The following is a 19,864-nucleotide window of genomic DNA, read 5'->3' on the forward strand; positions in this document are numbered from 1 at the left end:
ACACCCGAACCCTCGACTCCGACCAGCTGGCAACCTCAGCACACTTCTGCCATGAGCACTAAACTCCGCTCGCTATCTCTACCTATTTCATTCATAAAGTTGTGGGCATACACTTGGAGAAATTCTTAAAAAACTGTTCATTTTTATTGGAACGATAATGTCAGGTCGAACTTGAAATTAAAAAACTATAGTTTTATTGTAATTGTACACATTATTTTACATTTATATTTATATTTATAATATATTTATAATTTTTAATTATAAAGTTAAATTAGTATCAAAAGGTTATTTTTTCAATATGAAATTTAGTTATTTTTCTTGGTGGAGCCAATTATATGGTTCCTACGTGCGGAAGTATTCACTTCCGTTCTGCTTCCGCTCTGCCTCAGCCAGCTGAAAAAACTGGAAAAAACTGCAGCTGGCTGGCCGTCTTTGGAACGCCGAGAATCCGCTTCCGCAGCTCTTTCTCCATCTATAGTACACATACCCACCCCGACTTCTTTTGTATTTAATTACTGGTTCCGGTTCTTAGCGCTGTTTCTATCGCTTTATCACCATCCTCGCCCTACCATTATTATTATTACAGCCCCTTGTTGTTGCATTGTCTAAAGTAGTCTTTTGTCGCACACGTATCCGTAAAACCGATTTGAATTCTTAGCAATTCCAAATGGCGAAAGATGACGCAGTTCCCAAAATTATGGCAAAGTGTCCGGAAATCATCGATTGTAATCTGAATAGTGAGATACTCTTCAAGGGTTCTCAAGTTCGATGGTTAAGAAGATCTTAAGAGATTTTGGGTTTTCAAAAATAAATAACGAAGGTGTTATCTTGAGTGTTATATTGAGATTTATATTTTTAATTGTTGGGACATTACAAAAACTTGTACTTCATATTAAAGTTAATATTATTTCAAAAGATAAAGTATTTGACCTTTAATTTTGAATTGTTAGGATATTACAAAAACTTATACCTCAAACTGTATCAAAATTCTTATATTTATGTTATTTCAATAGACAAAATATTACTTTAAGTTTTATAAAATTGGAATAGAATCAGAAACTTGTAACAAAACTTTAATTTCTAAGAAAAGATATTAGAGATTTAGGTTATTTGAAGTGCTAGTCTCATAAGCTCCGCAAAAAATAATAATTGTAAGTTTTTTTAAGAAAATCTATATTTAATGCCACAGAAAGCCCAACTAATACCATTTTTCCCCAGTAAAATGCCAAAGCTCATAAGACTCTTTTCACTCAGCGAAGAATCATTCATTCACAGAAAAAGAAACGCGTAGATCAACTCGGTTCTTATTGCGGCGACAACGGAAGTCGTAAGCCATGAAGGCTCAACAATTGAGGCGACCGGCGAAATAAAAAATAATACTTAAATCTCGCACTTAAATGCCCCAGCAGGTCTGAGAAGAAGAAAAGAGAGGGGCACAACACCCTTACCTACTTAAACTTAACTCACAGCCCATAAATTAGGCAAGATCAACAGCAGAATGAAGAAAAAATATACGAAATGGGCGGAGGCAAGGCAAACTGCTACTATATAAATACAAAACGTGTATATATAAATCGAAAAAGTGCAAGAGCCCCGAGGCCATTTAATTAACAAAAACCAGCAGTAGCAGCGCACTGAATGAGCTTTCATTTCCGCTACAGCAGCCAACCACTGGGGGCATGAATGAAAATATTAAAAGATATCGATCGCTTTTCGATCTCACCCTCCACTCCTCTTCACTCCACTCCACCCGGTTGCAACCGAAAACTCAACCTCAAACTCAAACTCTTTCTGCCACCAGATTTCTGGTTTCCATGCGGTTTGGGCAAAATAAAAACAAGAAAAGCAAAGGCAACATAATATCTATATACACATATGCAAGACGATCTGCAAGTGATCGGCCAGAGTCTGTCTGCCCGGCTTTAAGGACCGTCTTTAGGAGGCAACAAGATTGCAGGCAATTACAGTGAAGACTCTACAGGGAAAACGAATATATTCTTTACGTAATCACAAAACAAAAATTAAATTGTTAATGCTTTTTATAATACTGTATATTTGAAGCGTATGCGATTAAAATTAAAAAAATTCGATTCAACTGACATTTTTTATTGGTAATGGTAATTTAATGATTTAGAAAATTCAGCTTTATGGAGTTGGGACTGTAGAAGCCTTAGCTAGATATTCCCCCGTATAAATTGCTCTACGAGCACGTACACACGCAAATCGCAACGTCCATATGTTAAGTGACTGACGGATTTGGATTTGGCGCTGGGTAACGCCTCCAACTTCCGTTTGCTGTTTTGGTTTTGGTTTTAGCTTTGCTTTTTGGTTTTTGGTTTTAAGTGCAGGCAGGCAGTCGCGAGAGGGAAAAGCGAAATAAATGTATTCCCCGGTAGATGGAGATGCAGATGATCGCTGATGTTGATGTTGCTGTTGATGGTGATGGTGATGTTGATGGTGAACCTCCATTCGGCGGTGGTTTGGATGATGGTGATGTCAGTGGGAGCGAGTCGCGAATCGCGGATCGCGGATGAGGATGTGCGAGAGTGGGGCGTGTTTGGCTTAGATTGTGCCTTCGATAAAGTGAAACTCTTTGATGTACGAGCACGGGGGCTGATCGAGGCGGATCTGATGGTACCGGAGGATAAACAACGGCCACAAAGGTATAAAAGAGCAGCCAAGATGCCCAGATCGCTGCTTAATTAGCCACGGCGACCCTCAAGGCTAATGTAAAGGTGGGCATGATCATGAACAATTGGATTGGCAATCGGGGGAAATGCGGTACACATTTTAATTGAATTCATTGGAAGGTTTTTGTAATAAAAAGAGGAAGCGATCCTGAGATCATCATCATTTCCCTTAACATTATTAATCAGGAAATGGTTTACCTTAAAGTGGGAAAAATTTTATAACAACAAACAAAGTGTTTTTTAAGTTTCTTACGGTTGAATAAAATGTGTATAAATTTTAGATATACCATTTTAATTGAATTCAATAGGAAATTCATTTTATAAAAAAAAAGAAAACGATCCTCAGACCAACAACATTTCCCTTAACACTAAACACTACATTTAAAGTGTTTACTTATGAAATTTGTTTAAAATAAAAATATACCATTTAGATTATCGATGGGGAAAAGCAGAAATTTAATTGAATTCGATGAGTAAGTTATTTTTGTCTAAGAGAAACGATTTCTTAATGAATATTACTTGCCTAGATAAAATGTACCAAGCAATGGTTTCATTTTCGATTTTACCTTTTGTATTTTTTAATACCTACTATAATAATAAACACACTTTTATGACATTATTAATTTTGTTAATCTGGAATGAATAAGAATATTAAATCTTTTCTCCAGAGTTTATGGGTTTTTGTTAAATTTATTAAAGGTTTTACAACTTTTCAGTGAAATAAATAAAATGTTAGAAGTCTGAAGTGGAACATTTTGGTACATCCCTTAGAAAAAGTTTACTCCCAATTACTTCCCCAGCTTAACCCCAAATCCAACGAACCCTCTGACCGACCATTGATCCCTCACCCTTAATTTAACCCCATTGAACCGTCTGCGGGCATATCGGGTTACCACATTTTGACACTTGCTGTCCCCAATTCTCAGGGGTTAAGGGTTGAATTGGTCACCTGGTCAACTGGTCACCTGTTTAAACCCCGTGGCCAAAATGTAATGGCAAACCCCAAAACGGGAAGTGGAAGTGGTTTGGATTCGTTTCATTCGTGTGTGAGAACGGATGTTTTGGCCAGCTCGAAACAATTACGCGGTCCGTAAAAACAAAGGCCAGCAAAGCAAGTGATCGGAGTGGCCTGCTATTACAGATTTAATTATATAATTAATAAATGTAATCAACGGCCAATGGCAAAGACAAGGGCCAAAGACTGAGACTGAGACCAAGACCAAGACCAAGACCATCTGGTGGAAAGACCGGCACGCATGCGCAGCAGAACCGAAAGGAAGTTGTCGCCGGGAGAAAAGACACTGGTAAAACAAAGGTAGTGAGTTTAACCATATAATAAAAATACAAAAAAAAAATGCGGTTATTTTAAAAACGTAAATATAAAGCATAATTTCACTGCCATTTAAAGATAAGTTAAATCCATTGCATAAGCAAGATATAATGATGCTTCTTTTTATATGTTTCTTTGACCATAATTATTTGCCGGAGCGTAAACAAAATATTATATTTTATTTGCAACTTCAATTTAATAAAAAAATGTATTTTTTTCACCTTTTTTATTATTTTTACCTTACTTAGATAATTAAAAATATACCTTTCCCATTTAAAGTCTAATAAATAATATTTTATTTATTTACTAATTCAAATATAGCAAACATTTTAATATGCTTCGTATTTATCATTTTATATAAGGAAAAATTTATTTATATTATTCTATTTTTTTTTTATCAGTGAAGATGGTTTTTAAGAACTGGATAAATCCCCAACCCTTTCGAAGAAGAGCTCCCCCAGCTGCAAGTCAACGGAAATCGCAAAGGCAAAAGAGCAACTTGGGCAAGAAGAGGCAAATCGAGGCAAAAGCGACAAAACAGCCACGACGACGATGGCCCAGCATTCTTGGGCAGAAATGAAGTGCAGATCTAAAGTAGAATTGGATCAGGATGGGGGGTTGGGAATGGGGATTGTGAATGGGAATGGGTATATGGGTCTGGGGCAGGGGATAGCATACGATCACATGTGTCTGTCCGCGGAGTGTAAGCGCAGATTGTGGGGACTTGGTGGATGAACTACCCTAGGGTTATGAAGAAACTTTCAGCTTAACTCAGGGCTAATTCAACTCACAGGCCTTAAAGGATTAAGAGAAAAAATATACTCATATTAACTGTTTATATAAATAAGGATCACAAATGAAATGGTCAAGAATTCATTCAGAATATCAATTCCTTTAAAAGCATCCAAAATAAATAAGAATTTAAAAAAACCCACTTTATATTTTCTTAAAATTCTCTTTATCTAAAATTCTATTTTAACTATCTAGTGATCTTTCTGAACCAATTGTAGTGTATTTCCTGGACAAAAGTTAATATTAAAAGTTAGACCAAGTAATAAATGTTCTTTAAAAATAAGTAAATTGTAGTAAATATTAATTCTGTAAGCAGATTTTTTTTTAAATTTAAAAACACTTTTAATCCTCTAAAAAATAAAAATAAATGAATATGTCGAAACTATGAAAATATAGTGATGTATCTTAACAAATCGAAGGGTATTTCTTGGACAAAAAGTGAAAAGGGAGACCCCGTTTGGAAGTGGGGGGGAGAGGGAGAAGGAAGACGTTAAAAAGAATGACGATGAATGACGGGAAGCGCACAGCTTAGCAGCGCTTCTCTTGGATAATTGAGGATGTTATAATTGCCAATGAATGGTCGGTCCTCCTGCTGTTGAGTCTCCTGGTTGAAAGTCAAGAGCGGTACGGGAAGCAGAACATAAACCCTTTTGCCATTTGCCATTTGCCACAAGATCGAAGAAGCGACAAAAAGCAACTGAGTCGAGGTGGAAAGGAAACAGTTGTTGTCTTTGGCAAACGGGAAACAGGACATGTCGGCGCATAAATTGAAATGAGTGTCGTCGTCGTTTCTTTTTTTTCCTCTTTTTTTATCCCCATCAACGGAAGGACAATAATTGAAGGCTTGTTGTTATTACGTTGGAATTCAGAAAACGTTTTGCGACGCAATTCGTTCGGCCGATGAGCTAATAACTATTTGTGCATCACGCACATCACACATCCAGAGAGAATAATATAATAATGAATATAAAGCCGCACCACCTGTGTCAACAATGAAAAGCTGCCCAGCCAAAGGTAGCAAATCAAACAAACAACTCATCGTCGGGCCTCCTCCTTCTTATTGTATACCTGAGAATACTTGACACGATTTCCAAGACAACACACCATATATCCATAATATCCAGAGACAAGGACTTTCATTGTGCGCATAGAAGAACCCAGGTCCCCAGCAATCGCGATCTGCAGCACTCCTAAATAAATGTGTGCCTATTGAACGGAACCTTTTGTGGAGGGAAACGCGCAGAATAGTCAAATATTTGCCAGCAAATTGCAGCCACACAGAAAGAAAATTTAACAATTTAATAGATTTTTTATCCTATCAAATGAGTTTCTCATAAATAAGTGATTTAAACAACAATGGGTTACAGAAAATCACAGAGATATTGTAGACAATATTTGTTAAAAAATATTTCAATAAAAAAAAAAAAAAAACTGTATAACTAACTTTAAGACATAAAAAACAATAGGATAAATTTAGAAATCTATTTTATAATTTTAAAACTATTAATTTAATTAAATTAAGACAATATTTTTCATGTGAATATTTCATCTTTATATATATTATTCTTATTCGATGACTATCACCATAAAAATCAGTTTTTAAATTATTTTATAATTAAACACTTGGTAAAGTATTGATATCTCCATTTAATCTCCATTTTAAAAATATATATATTACCCACCGGCAACACTAATGATACATTATTCAAATCTCTTAAGACTTGCAATCAAGTTGGGAAAAACGTTAAATATTTGACCTCATTATATTAAAATATTCTATCTTTTCGAACAAAGCTGTATAGGTATATGGTACTTATAAATATTTCTCAGTGCACTTACCTCCTTGCTGGGCACACAAATTGGAGTGCCCACTTTGACAATGCCGTTCTCCACCATCACGCCCATCACGATCGGATCTCGGCTGTTGAATATGAACTGTGGCAGTATCTGTGGGATGGAATCACAAAAAAATAGATACAGAGTACGGGGAATTAGATCAATGACTGTTAGATAGACGATGATTTTGTGGGGTATAACTAATAAGCGGCTCAATCGGGAAGCGGGAAGCGGGAACGATCGATAACGATGGGCCGGCTCTTAACTACTTTTTAAATAATGCCCGATAATTATGGAGGCTAAGGCGATGCCAGCAACGGATTTCGTAAGATAACATAACAACTTTATGTCAGTTGAAGTACTTTATAAATGGGGTATTAGGTTTTATGGGTCTAATCTTGAAAATTAAATTTGAATTTTAGATTCATACATGAAATGAAAGTACATTGCTTTATTTTTAATTTGTTTCTTATACCAAGATATAATTTTAAATATTTAAATAAATTTTTAAATTCCTTATTTTGACCATAGAAGTTAAAAGCCCTATTCGATTATTTAATTAAATATTTTTTAAGAACATATTTTATTTTACGGTTATTTTTACTAATCTGAAAATGAATTAAGGCTTAATAAATTTTCACATTGAAAGTGAAAACATTATTCAAACATTATTTTCTAGCGTTAGTTGACCACCATTTTTTTCAATATTTAAAGGCCCTACTTCCAATAAGTTTTTTTTTACTTCTTTTAAGATTAAAAATGAATAAAATCTTAGAAAGTTCCTTTTTCTAGTGCATTTTCGTATCGTTGCGGCCCAGTAGAGTGCACAAGCAACCTCCGACCAAAAACAACTTTGACTACGCCAAGAACAACTTAATTTCCGTTGCGTCAACTGTTGAAGAAGGCCTCAAATGGGTTGCCGCCTGCAGCAGCAGTTGAACAGTTGAAGAAGCGGCACAATCAGAATCAGCCGGCATGGAAAATGGATCGCACGTTGCCGGGAAAAACGAAAAGTGGCCGAGAGAACACGTTTCTCCAGCTTCAAGCCTCAGACTCAGATCCACATGCACATGACCACATTTCCCCAGCTCCACAGCTAAAACTTCTTAAGACAGAAGGCGAGTTAATAACTCAAACTAAACAACGTCATTGTTATTACAAGACCTGCGACTTAAACTCCAGAGAATCTTTGTTTTTTTCAGATGGCAGTATGCACTCAAAAAAAATATTCTTGAGCCGTAGGCGTCCAAAAAGAGGTTATTTATTATAATGAATTTTAATAAATACTCAAATTTATTAATCAGAAAATGTTTATTAGACTACTAAGCATTGTAGTAAAAAATGCATAATTACAACGCTTAGACAAAAAATTTTAATAGAAATTAATGTTTGCCCATGCTAAAACTGTAGGAATACAGTAGTTTTTTATAAAAATTATAAAAAAAAATTTGCGTTTATATTTGATTAAATTGATAAAAACACCGACCTTTTAAAATCAATAAGTAAAACAAATAAATTGTAAACTTTTTGGAACATAGTTTAGTTTGAATGTTAATAATAACAATAGAAATGACGTTTTGTCCATTGTAGCCCTTAAAAATGGTTTGCTCTAAAAATGATTTAATTATATGCTTTGATAAAGAATATTAAAAGGATATTAGAAAGGTAACAAAATTTCTTACAATTTTTCAATACTCAAAACGTAATAGTTCAAGTGTAAAAGATCGAACGAATGCTACTAACAGCTGTGCGCTGTGTGTCCAATTACCAACACAGTGGGAGCCCAGTGGCTAGAAGTGGTCTAGAGTGGACCACAGTGGACCAGAGTGGACCAAAGTGGCCCCGAGTGGAGTGCAGAGTCGAGTGGAGTGGAGTGGAGTGTGGCGTGTTGGGTCCCAACATTGCATACGACCAAAATCTAATGATTGCCTATAAATCAAATACGCTGTTTAAACATTATTTGAGCAGGAAGTGTGGACGTGATGCAGGCGTCTGCTGGGATCTAAGGCTTTAATCGCTTGTTGAGTGGATGTCTTGGCCCGGCTTATACAGTTTACATCGGACTTTAGGCCCGCTCCATTCTTGTTGGCCAGCATCATTAAGCCAGCGTCAAGACGAGACATGCCCCAGCTGGAGATCCATTCTGGCTTTAAGTTGCAGGCAAAGTCTCGGTCTCGTTCTCATTCTCATTCTCAATCTTATTTTCCGTTCGCGGCAGATTGCATTTTACACCTGTAGCTTTCGGGGGTAATTGCAGGGAGGAAATGGAACACGAACATGGGTACATTAAAATAATGCCCATAATGACACCGAATCTTTTCAGTTTCCGTCCTTATTTCGTAACAACTGATACCTACACCTAGAAAATTACTGCAACTTTCGAAAAGAACAAAAACTATTAATTTGGCAATTAGCTTTTTGAAAAAAAAATAATTCTTTTAGTTACCTAGACTCGTTTAATACCGGACTAATGAATTTATTATTCTAGTAAGTAGTCTTTAATAGAAATTTCTTTAATAAAAACTGGGTCTAAGCCAACATTAAAATTATCCTTAAGAAAGGAATAATTCTTTAGTCCACTTTATCGCATTAAAAAACAACATTTTTAAAAACTTAATTAAGTTAAGTTGAAGTTTTAGCTTTGCTTAAACATAATAGATACTATTAAGTTATAAATTAAACTTTATAGTGCACTTTTAAAACAAATCTTAGTAAAGCACATAATCCACCAAAATAAAAATCGTAGTAAAGCTTAAGTTAATTTTGGAGTGCACTTTCAAATAACAAATACTTTAGTAAGCAACCAAGATAAAACATGAATTAAAGCTCAAACGACATTTCTAGATACTATTCAGTTCTCAAATAAATTTTAGAGTGCATTTAAAAATAACTTAAACCTTTGTAAAGTGAACTTTACATTTAAGCTTGGATTTAAATACTAATTTTTAATTCTATCCTTACTTTCCAGTCTAAGTACCGGCTTATTTATTTTTCATAATTTGTTAATAATTTATGACTGTACTTACTCTTAGTTTGCAGGGGAAGACGGCTACGGAGCGGAACTCTTCGCGCTTCTTGGCCTTGAGCTCCTCGCGATAGGCGGTGAACTTGTCGAACAGATGATAGATAATGTCCGCTTGGAATATTTTGACGCCCAGGGAATCAGCCATTTCCTGCGCCTCCCTCTCAATCTTAACGTCGAATGCCAGAATTGTTGCATACCTGTAGGGAGCCGATTAATACAAAAAAGACAAATGAAGAACAGTGATTTAAAACAATTAAAAGTGTATGCAATCAGCGAAGAGGGGGGCGATCATCCAACGAGCATAATAATAATAACAATAAGCATAATGACACTGCCTCGTCGCTTTCTTCTGGTCTTCCTGTCTGCAGAAGAGTTGAGTTGGCCTAATGATCGGGCCACATGGCGATTCGTGAGGCACCAGGAAGCGTTAATAATTGAAATCACAAACAACCAGCAACGCAACGCAACGCAAGATGTTGTTTGTTTAGCTTGGTTAACTTTTGCCGTGTGGGGCTTTTTTTTTCTCAATGACAGGAAATGGTTGGCATTTCGAGAATCGAAACTCTGCGTCGACAGGAAAAGGGTACCAATCCAAAGTGGAGTCAGCTAATGAGGGGCACCACTTTTTGGGATCTCTCCCGTAAATACTCGTATATAAGAATGAAAATGGGTTGGGTATTAAAATTTATTCGGGTAGAGGCGAAAACAGTTTAGGATAGAACCCACGACTAATCGATCTATGAATTATGGGGCCATTTGTGGAGGGGAACTAATATGGAGAAGATTTATAAAAGGAGAACTGAGAACACTATTAAATTGTGATATATGGGTTATCTGTTAGGTATGCAGTAAGGTTTCGGGTGCAGGGGAACGCCTCAATTTGTTAAACACCTTCCAATTAAAAAATCGATTATCAAAAATAGTCTGAAACATGGTTTATAAAATGAGGTTTTCATTTTGTTAACAAATTTATTAGTCATCGAATTCATAGATCCCTATGTTTCCCAAATAATTAAAATAAGAAAAAGATAACTGAAAGTACTAAGCAGTAAGTTTTTGAATGCAGGGAACGGCTTAACAGTTAAATCCAAATTAAAAACATTGATTAGATATTTTAGAAAATATGGTTTATAAAATTGTACAATCTGAAGCGGTTTTCGTTTAGCTAAAATCCATTTACTTTCGTGTAGTTTATATATTAATAAGTAACATAATTTATAAATATCTTTTACGAGGATCGATTGGGTACCACTCAAGTGGTAATAAATAGCCCACCTTTGTTGGATCAGATCACTTTCGAGTGGACGAGCCAATTTTATGCATAAAAGATCACATAAAAGCAGTTAAACATTTTATGGGACTCGTAAATGCGACAGAAGGGAGATACGTATGCACATATAAAGTAGAACCCATTGAAGACACTCATTTTGTTTCCCCCGTGGGACAGACGATTTTTATGGTCACTGGCTAGCAGCGTAAAATGCAAAATTTTATGGTTCGAAAATTCCACACGCGTAAAAATCATAAATAAATGAAGAGTAGCCCAGCCACACATAGTAAAAGATAGTGGGGCTTGCATAAATATTTCAGATGGGCGGATATGTGCCTAAAAGTGGAAATAACTTGGGGGAGAAGTCACACATGCGCAGAAGGGCCGGAAACGGAAATGCTCTTAAATGTCTTAAGAGCAGATACAAGCATACGCAGATACAATTTCGCCTACATTTCTATTCGCGCTTGTAACAGCGTAATTTGAGTGGGCCGTAAATGTATCTGTATCTGCATCTGCAGCTTTTCTTGTTGCCAAGCAGAGCACGAAAATAGTTTTGCAATTGGAGATCGGCAAAGTAAAAGAGACAGGACTGGGACTGGCGGTAGAAAAAAAAAATAAAGACATAGATACTCGGACGGGACTATTTGGCACCACTTAATGCCCGCTAATGAGACAAAGCTGCCGGCCCAAAGGTTTCGCTCTCTACAATAAATCATGGGCATCCCGCTTAGCTTTATCCCCCGGTAAAGTGCATTTTGTGATTGCCGCTGCCGCTAAATGAATCACTTAACCCGACCATCGGCATCAGCTCCTTCCTCTTGGTCGGCTAATATCACACACAATCTTCAAAGATCCGACCATATTGCGTTGTTTATCGAGTGGCGGGTGGAATACGGGGCGTTCCGTGACGGGGAATTGTGTTAATGAAGTTAAGCGGCAATAAAATTGCATTGTCCGTTGTCATATATCAAAAAGTCGTTTATTCTCGCTGTCTCGCGGACCTCTTGCTGCTTTAAGTGTTCGAATATAAAGCGGCAATGGCCTACAATGTAGACGAAAATGGATGGGGATACTGCGGGTACTACTAGTATTTGTCGAAGTGTATGTGTGCCATTGCAAATGGACAGGGGAAGGTGTTACATGCAAGTTAGGCACGTTCTTGAGAGGAAGTGCTAAAGATATACACCGAAAAGGTGGCAACAAAAGTAAGGGTTCATTGAATGGAGAAAGAAAGAAATAGTCTGATTAATAAACAAAAAAAATGGTATTAACAGATAAATATAAGACACACAATAGGAAACAAAAAAGAAATAATCCAAAGTATATAAAAAAGCATTACTAATTTTGTAGGTTAATGTAAAAAAATGTTTCGATATATGTGTTTTAATACCTATTTATTAAACGAAAATATTTAAATCCTATTTAAAAACATAAAAATAATTATTTTTTCATTTAAATAAATAAACAATATGTATTTGAACTAATTTTATTTGTTTAAGGTTCTCCAAAAATCATTTTTTTCAAGTAATTAATAATAAACTCAAGAACTTTGATAATTCGCAGAAATTAATCAATGTTCGGTATTACCCTGATTCATAATTTTTGAGTACAAATTAATGTTTTTATTTGTTAAAATTAAATTACTGATAGTGAGTTCAAGAACTTTGAACTTTTTATTTCCGTTTCTTAGCACAAAGAAATAAATCAAAGTCCGATTATTATAATGTTAATTCCCCTACTTTTTGTGTAATCTTTTAACCAGGAAGTATACTTATCCGAATTGAATGAAATATAATTCTGCTGAATAATTTTTAAAAGAATTTACCACTCATCACTTTCGTTTGCCATTCATAGAAAACAACCAGCGGATCAATTTCCCAGCTGTCGACACAATTTCTGTTTTGCGAAATCCCCCAATGGGGGAGTTCAATAAACCCCCCTTGAAAGTGAATTTGATAGTGGAAGTTCCACTACTTCGAAGTATTTTTTTTGGAGGGGGAACTCGGCTTTACAAATTTCCGCATTCAGCAAATTCCCAAGAACTCTGATATTGTATAATTTCATATGACACATCCGCAAACAAAACAAAAGGGGGAAAGTGAACATAGAAACGATAAGTTTGGGTTTACTTACTGCGCCTCGTGTTCCAACATTGTGGAGGCCTTCGTCACATCGCGTTTCACTACGGGACCAATCCTAATGGCAGAGTACTGGAAAAAGTAAATAGAAAGGGTTCCGATTTGTTATAAGTTCTGGTTTAAAGTAAACATTAATAAAATAGCTTATTTTGAATTTAAGAAAATATTTTGTGGCACTCTTGTTTTTGGTGAACAAATTAAAAACTTGTCATTCTCTAGAAAACGAAAATAATAATAATTTTCCTTTTCCTCTTTTCCTTTTCCTTTTTTGTGTGTTCTTCCCTCTCTTTTTGTTGGCCCAAAAGCATTTGACCCAAAGAAAACTTTGGCTATTTTTAGTCACATGGCCACATAAAAAATAAACGAAATAGAAAAATCGAAAAATCGAAAATCGAAAAGAGGAACACAGACTCTAAACTAAACAAGCAGTCCACTAAAGTGAAACATTTTTAAAATGGCCAGGAGACAGTAGAAAGAGATGGGAAACCATGACGATGGGTTCATTCACATCGAAGATGTTCAATTTTTATTTTATTTGTTTTTTTTTTTGTTCGTCGCCAGATGATTACAAATGATCATTGATAAAAATAACAGCAGTCTGACATGAATGAATGGATGGATGGTCGGCTGGTTTGGATGGTTTTGAATGGTCTGTACAGTCTGTATAGTCTGTATGGTCTGAATGGTATGGATGGTTTTGGGAGGGGTCTCCAATGAGTGGGGCAAATGGAATTCGCTGTCGATAGCGACTTAATTGCGCCACCGGATATGCACGCGCCGTTGATAAGACCAAAATAATGAGTGGCTCCCGATTGAACCCATTAACAACTGCAAACACACAGTGCAACTCGTTTTACTCTCTCTTTTACAGCTGGCTGATAAATTGAAATGTCAGCTTATCGGCTAGATTAATAGGATTAATTTAAATGTCAGTTTATCGCTTGGCATAAGTTAAACATTATTTTAAGGCTGAACCTGAATGGTTTGAAAACCATTTGCTTATAACGAACTACTGGTATCAAGAAACATTATTTTTTTACAAAAACAAAATATGCATGCGATTTTTAAAAATATTTATTAATAAAATAAATATTAATATACGACATTTATTTTTAAAAATTACAGAACGATGCATTTTTAATAGAACATTTCTAATAAAAAAAAAAAATATGTATTCTCAGCAGCTTTTTTTATAATACCCTTTGCCTGCTAACAAGACTCTTGTTTCTTTTTTTTTATGTTTAAAATTACCTCAAAGCCTTAAAAAATGTTAAGAATATATACCGAGACTCCATTGATTCTCCGCTGACGTCATATGAAATTGCTGGCTTTCTGCTCAAGTGTTTCGATTGTAAATTGAATTCAATTACAGCTTAACCCATTCATGAGCATTTCATTCATTACTGCGAAACGCCACAGCTGCTGACGCTGTTATAAAAGAAATTGTGTGTAACTAACGGAAAGCAAATAGGAAAAAATAGGAAAAAAAATACGAGAGAAGAGTTTTGCAATCAGCAAAACAATGAATGAAATCGGAAGTTTATTGTTGTATGCAATCGTGGCATACGGTAGCAGTAGCAACAAAAGCGAGCAAGAAAACGCATAGTAATTGAGGAGGCGAGAACGAGAGCAGTCGTCGATTGCATGTAAAAAGCGGAAAACGGGTGCAAACGGAAGTGATAGCCAAATGGCCCCATTTCTGCACTCAAAAATGTATTTTTAATTTGAAAAAAAAATTGAATAACAAAATACAATATGACGATATTGGGAAATAATTAAATTATTAACAATTAACCTAATTTTATACCTAACAAAAAAATTTTTATAAATTTAATACAATTTTAAAATTTTTGATTGTAAAATAAACGACCTACTAATTAAGTCTAATTAGAAAAGAACAATTTTTATTTAATTTCAGAAAGATTTGAACAATAAAATACAATAAGACTTAATTGGGAAACAATTAAATTATAGTTAATTCCCCTTATATTATTTCTAAAAAAAAAAATTAAATTTAAATTTTACTTGAGTTCATTTTTCAGTGGGTTGCTAGGGGAGATAAAAAAGGTGTGGGTGTGTGGGCTTCCCACGTGGCAGCCGGCATTCGATTTCCAGCTGAATATCGTTTCGCACGAACAATCAGTACGTGCGACTGTGACTGACGCAGCACCAGCATCCACAAATCCACATTTTCACAATTTCCCCAATCGGCATCAGCAAAACGGGCAGAAAAGCCAGAAATCGGAGATGAGAAAATGGGTTTGCCTGTGCTTTTGCGCATGGATTTGTGGGCGGGAAGTGCGTAAGTGGCAAATGACAACGCAAACGAACGTTGAGCTAATTAGGAAAGCTTGGAAGCCAAAGGTGGAAGGCAACGCCCACCGCACACCACCCACCTGCCGCCCCTTCTTTGCTGACGTCAAGTGGCAACGCCACTCAATGTTATCGATGACACGAGCGAAAACCAAAGACAGGTGAGTACACTTAACAAAAAGTTTTCAAATAAGAAAATGTAAATGCATTTTGAGGGGTCATCCCCTTAGTTTTTATGTATTTTCCCCTTTAATGGTAATATCTTACAAAATATTTAGTAGACCAATACAAATACTAAATTAAAGCATGTATAAAATTAAATTTAAAATAATAATACATTTCCTTTGATAGAATGTATTATAAACAAAAATGGGTTAGAAACAAAACTGAACCCACTGTCAAGAATAATCTTTTAACGTAATCCAAAAAGTGTAAAAGTTAAGTAAGTGGGACTTTTTAAAATATTCTTGATGAAGATTAATACGTTTTTTGCATATTTTTAAACTCACTTACAAATACAACACAAGTATAATATTAACAAAACATAATCAAAACATTGTTAGAAATATAATTAGTGTATTTATTAAAATATTCTTTATAAAGATTATGACATTATCTTTTTCGTTTTGAATATTTATGATAAAATAGTCTACTTCCAAATCAGAAATTTAACTTTTTCTTTTCAAAACATATTTTTTAAGTGCACAAATCGATTGTTTATAGTTTTTTTTTTGTAAACGCCGTCAATGATGCCAATTTTGATGAAAAACAACTAAATTAATGGGATATGTCGACGCGACTGACTGACAGACAGCCTAAACAGCTGATTAATGTCGAGGGGTAGCCTTCGTTACGGAATTGGAAAATTGGAACTGATTTCGAGAAAATGCCGCACGTTCCTTGTGAACTTCCGTTTTGCTTTTGGGTTTCTTAAATGCAAACACATATCTATTATTTTGAACTTCCTTTGCTTCCAAAAAAAACGCGGTCGCTACGTGTTTATGAATGAAAATTAAGCAATAAGCTCTGGAAAGTATCTGAGAGATACTCTGTGCAATTGTGTGCGAGTGATAGTGTTACTGTGTGTGTGTGGGGCAGGAAGAATTGCTTCCGTTGTTGTTTTTGTTTTCGTCTTTCCATTTATACATTCACTCATTTACTCATTCACTTGGGTTCACTCATTCATTCATTGTTTTTTCCGTTCCTTCCTTCCTTCTGTTTTTATACTCTTAAAGAGGGTTTTATAGTTTAACTGAAAGGTTATTTTTTACTTAACAAATCATTTATATTCCCTATATTCGATACGCAAGCTATTCTATCCATTTTAAAGGTCTAAACTTTACTATTTTAATTTATAACTTTATTAATCAATATATATAGATATAACTTTTAATAGGATTTAAGCTACTTGTTTTAAATGTTTTAAAATCTTAAGGCTATATGCTGCATCTGCTTTAGGAAAGATCTGCACAATAAGAAACTTTTAATGTTATTATATTTCAAAACAGGAAATTTATAATAAAATAAATTTTTGTTTGTCATAAAGGAGAAAAAATGATTGTTAATTAAAATAATTATTGATTAATTTTTCTTTTCCCTTACATAATACGTTTACCTTTGCATTTAAAATTATTGATTGTATTTGTAAGAATTTTTAAGGGATTAATTGGTTGATTTATCTTGATATAAATATTTTCTAATTAATTTTGCAAGCGTATAGAAACTTCAGTTTGCTTCCTTCCCCGACATATTTTTATTTTTTTTCTTTTCTTGCCTGGGGGCAATTTGTTTTTGTTGTTTTTGGCAACTGCGTCGCATTAATGAAAACATTGGCATTGTCTGCTTCTTACCTCACTTCCTTCCTGCCAAACCGCCGTAATGCCCATCTAGTACTACGAAACACGCTAAACCTGAGAAAAAAAACAAGAACCACGACCGCAGCGAAATTAAATTCATTCATGAAATTCAACGAAGAGCGTCCAAAAAAAAAAACAAAATAAAACACAAAAAGGCGGAGGAGAGGGTTTAGCACCCAACAATGGACATTTTCTGGGTCCGGTCTTTTCATCGGGGTCGCATTCTACCCCCCTCTCCGTCGAACTATTCATGAATGGGCCTCCGAAGACGAAGACGTCACGCTACTCGATCTAGTCATAAGGCATACAAATGCCTTCATTTTTTCCCAAGTTATGTGCGTGGTATTTTTGTTTTTCTCTCATTAATTGCGTAGTTTTTGCGCCATATAAAAAACGTAATTTAATCAGCGAAAAAAACAAACACTTACTAGTATTATACAAATTCCTAAAATATTTGAGAAATAACAAGAGCAGAGTTGTAAATAAATAATTGGATACAATTAAATTGAGTTGCAACTCATTTGTGTGATATGAAATAAAGTTATGACTTTAGAAGAACAGACTAAGAAATGTATTTAAAATATATCAGATAATTGTATTAAAATAAAATATATAAATATAATTCATTAACACATAATAGAAAACCAATTTTAAAAACAATGTTTATATTATTTAATTTTTATAAACGCATGAAATTGATATCGATAAAATTTAGTCATTTTTATTTAAAAAGCTAAGATTTCGGCTATCGAAAATCAGGTCCATTATTAACACACCTGCTGCGATGTAATGTTTACAAATCTGTATTAAGTTTTTATAAATTAAAAAAAATAAACAAATTATTTTCTAAATAATAAACAATGAAACATTTTAATAATTTTCTTTTGAGAAGTAAAAGTTCCACTTAAGAGGTAGAATTCGCAAAGAAAACTGTCCAATACGGCTAATTATTTCCACACCTGCTGCGCTGTTACATTGATGTCCACCCAGACGATTGCGAATATGCCGGCCAAAAAGTGGCTAATTATCTTAACTGCAGAGCTTCTGCAGCGAGTGGGCGAAAAAACCGCAACCGTTGGCAGTGGATTCGCATAGTTTCGAATAGTTTTGCGTTCTGCGTTTGGCATTTTGAATTTTGCATTTCGCATGCAAACGTGCAAAAGCGCTGCCAAATGGCGGCCCCAAACGGACGACAAGTCGCCGAGCATGACGAGCTGTATTTGCGAAACTTTCTGTTGTTTACTTTTAATTAAAATGCATGTGGGAATCAAATTACGTTGGCCATACACATTTGCGGCTGACTGAGGGACTGCCGCGTAGATCTGTCTGCCCACCTGTCCCACCTACCAAAATCCGAATCCGAATACATATACGACTACGGATCTGAGTCTGAATCTGAATCCAAAACCAAAACCGAATCCAAAGCCAGCAACAACAAGTGGCACACAATTATGGCAAAGGCAACTGCAGCACAATGAATGCATAGGAACAGTTGATGGTCATATAATTACATTTTCACCCAAATGCAGTGATACGGCATCTGGCAGTGATGAGGGCTATTCATTTATATATATTGTCAAAAACACAGTTTTAATCCATAAAAAAATTAATAAGAAAATTTAAATCTTTTCAGAATTTTGTAAATTCTAAAATACGTCGGCTTTAAAAATGTTATAAAAAGGGTCTTTTATTTTAAACCTTAGATAAAAAAGATTAAAAAAAAAGTATTTGCAAGTCGCTTAGGATTCTTAAGAATTCGCGTTAAGCCAGAAAAGACAACTACTTTATAAATTTACTATTATAAATCGACTATTTTTAACCTAAGATAACATAAAGAAAAAGATTTAACATGCTGCTAAGTGTGCTTAAGAATTCGCGGTATGACAAAAAAAGCAACTATGTATATTCTAAATTAGCTAAATAAAAGAAAATTAGTGCATGTAATTTAATGCAATCACCATATTAAATACCTAACCTTATAAAAAATACATCTGTCTTCTTTAGGTAATGGACTTCACAAAAGCACTAAAATTAAAATGCATCTCCTTTCGACCTTAAAATTTGCCAACACTAGTGGCAGTTGAAAAAGAAGAAGGCAGCCAGAGTCTAACAATTTTTTCAGTGCGCAATTTTTTCATTCATGAAAAAATGCATTGAAGAAAAGGTGCAACAAGACAAAAAAGAGTTGCGGGAAGCATTGTTGTGCAAAGAAAATACAGGTAAATGTGAGCGAGTGGTGTGTAGATTGCAAAATTGAATGAATGAACATGAACCCAGCCACGTTGCGGGTGTACAAAAACGGCAATAGCAAAAGCAAATGCAGCCTGTTGTGTAAGCCAAATAGCAAGCTAACCAACTGAGAGAGTTGCACACACAACAGTCTTTTTATGAATGGCAGACAGCAGCAACACCGCTATATTTGGCCGTTGATGGCTACGAGGTGCAAATGTTAATGAAGCCAACACTGCAACATCAACGGCAAACAGCCAGTGATGGGATACAAAAAATAAAATATATTTTATTTTTTAAATATTCAACTAGCTTATCTCTGAGAACCTATTATTTAAGCTACAATTCTATAACAATATGTTCCTTTCTGATCAAAAAAGGC

The 19,864-nt window shown here is 34.9% G+C and overlaps 1 protein-coding gene across 1 annotated transcript in view; it reads right to left on the minus strand.

The window, feature by feature from the left end:
- LOC128258986 (eukaryotic translation initiation factor 5B) overlaps window positions 1-19,864 on the minus strand; it is a 43,429-nt gene that overhangs the window by 12,474 nt on the left and 11,091 nt on the right. Inside the window, exons 6-8 of the mRNA XM_052991043.1 lie at window positions 13,080-13,156; window positions 9,675-9,870; window positions 6,652-6,759 (exon numbers count right to left, since the gene is read on the minus strand). Of these exons, the coding sequence (XP_052847003.1) occupies window positions 6,652-6,759; window positions 9,675-9,870; window positions 13,080-13,156 (381 nt within the window). The remainder of the gene's footprint in view (window positions 1-6,651; window positions 6,760-9,674; window positions 9,871-13,079; window positions 13,157-19,864) is intronic.

The sequence above is a fragment of the Drosophila gunungcola genome, assembly GCF_025200985.1.
Source record: "Drosophila gunungcola strain Sukarami chromosome 3L unlocalized genomic scaffold, Dgunungcola_SK_2 000005F, whole genome shotgun sequence".
Lineage (NCBI taxonomy): Eukaryota > Metazoa > Arthropoda > Insecta > Diptera > Drosophilidae > Drosophila > Drosophila gunungcola.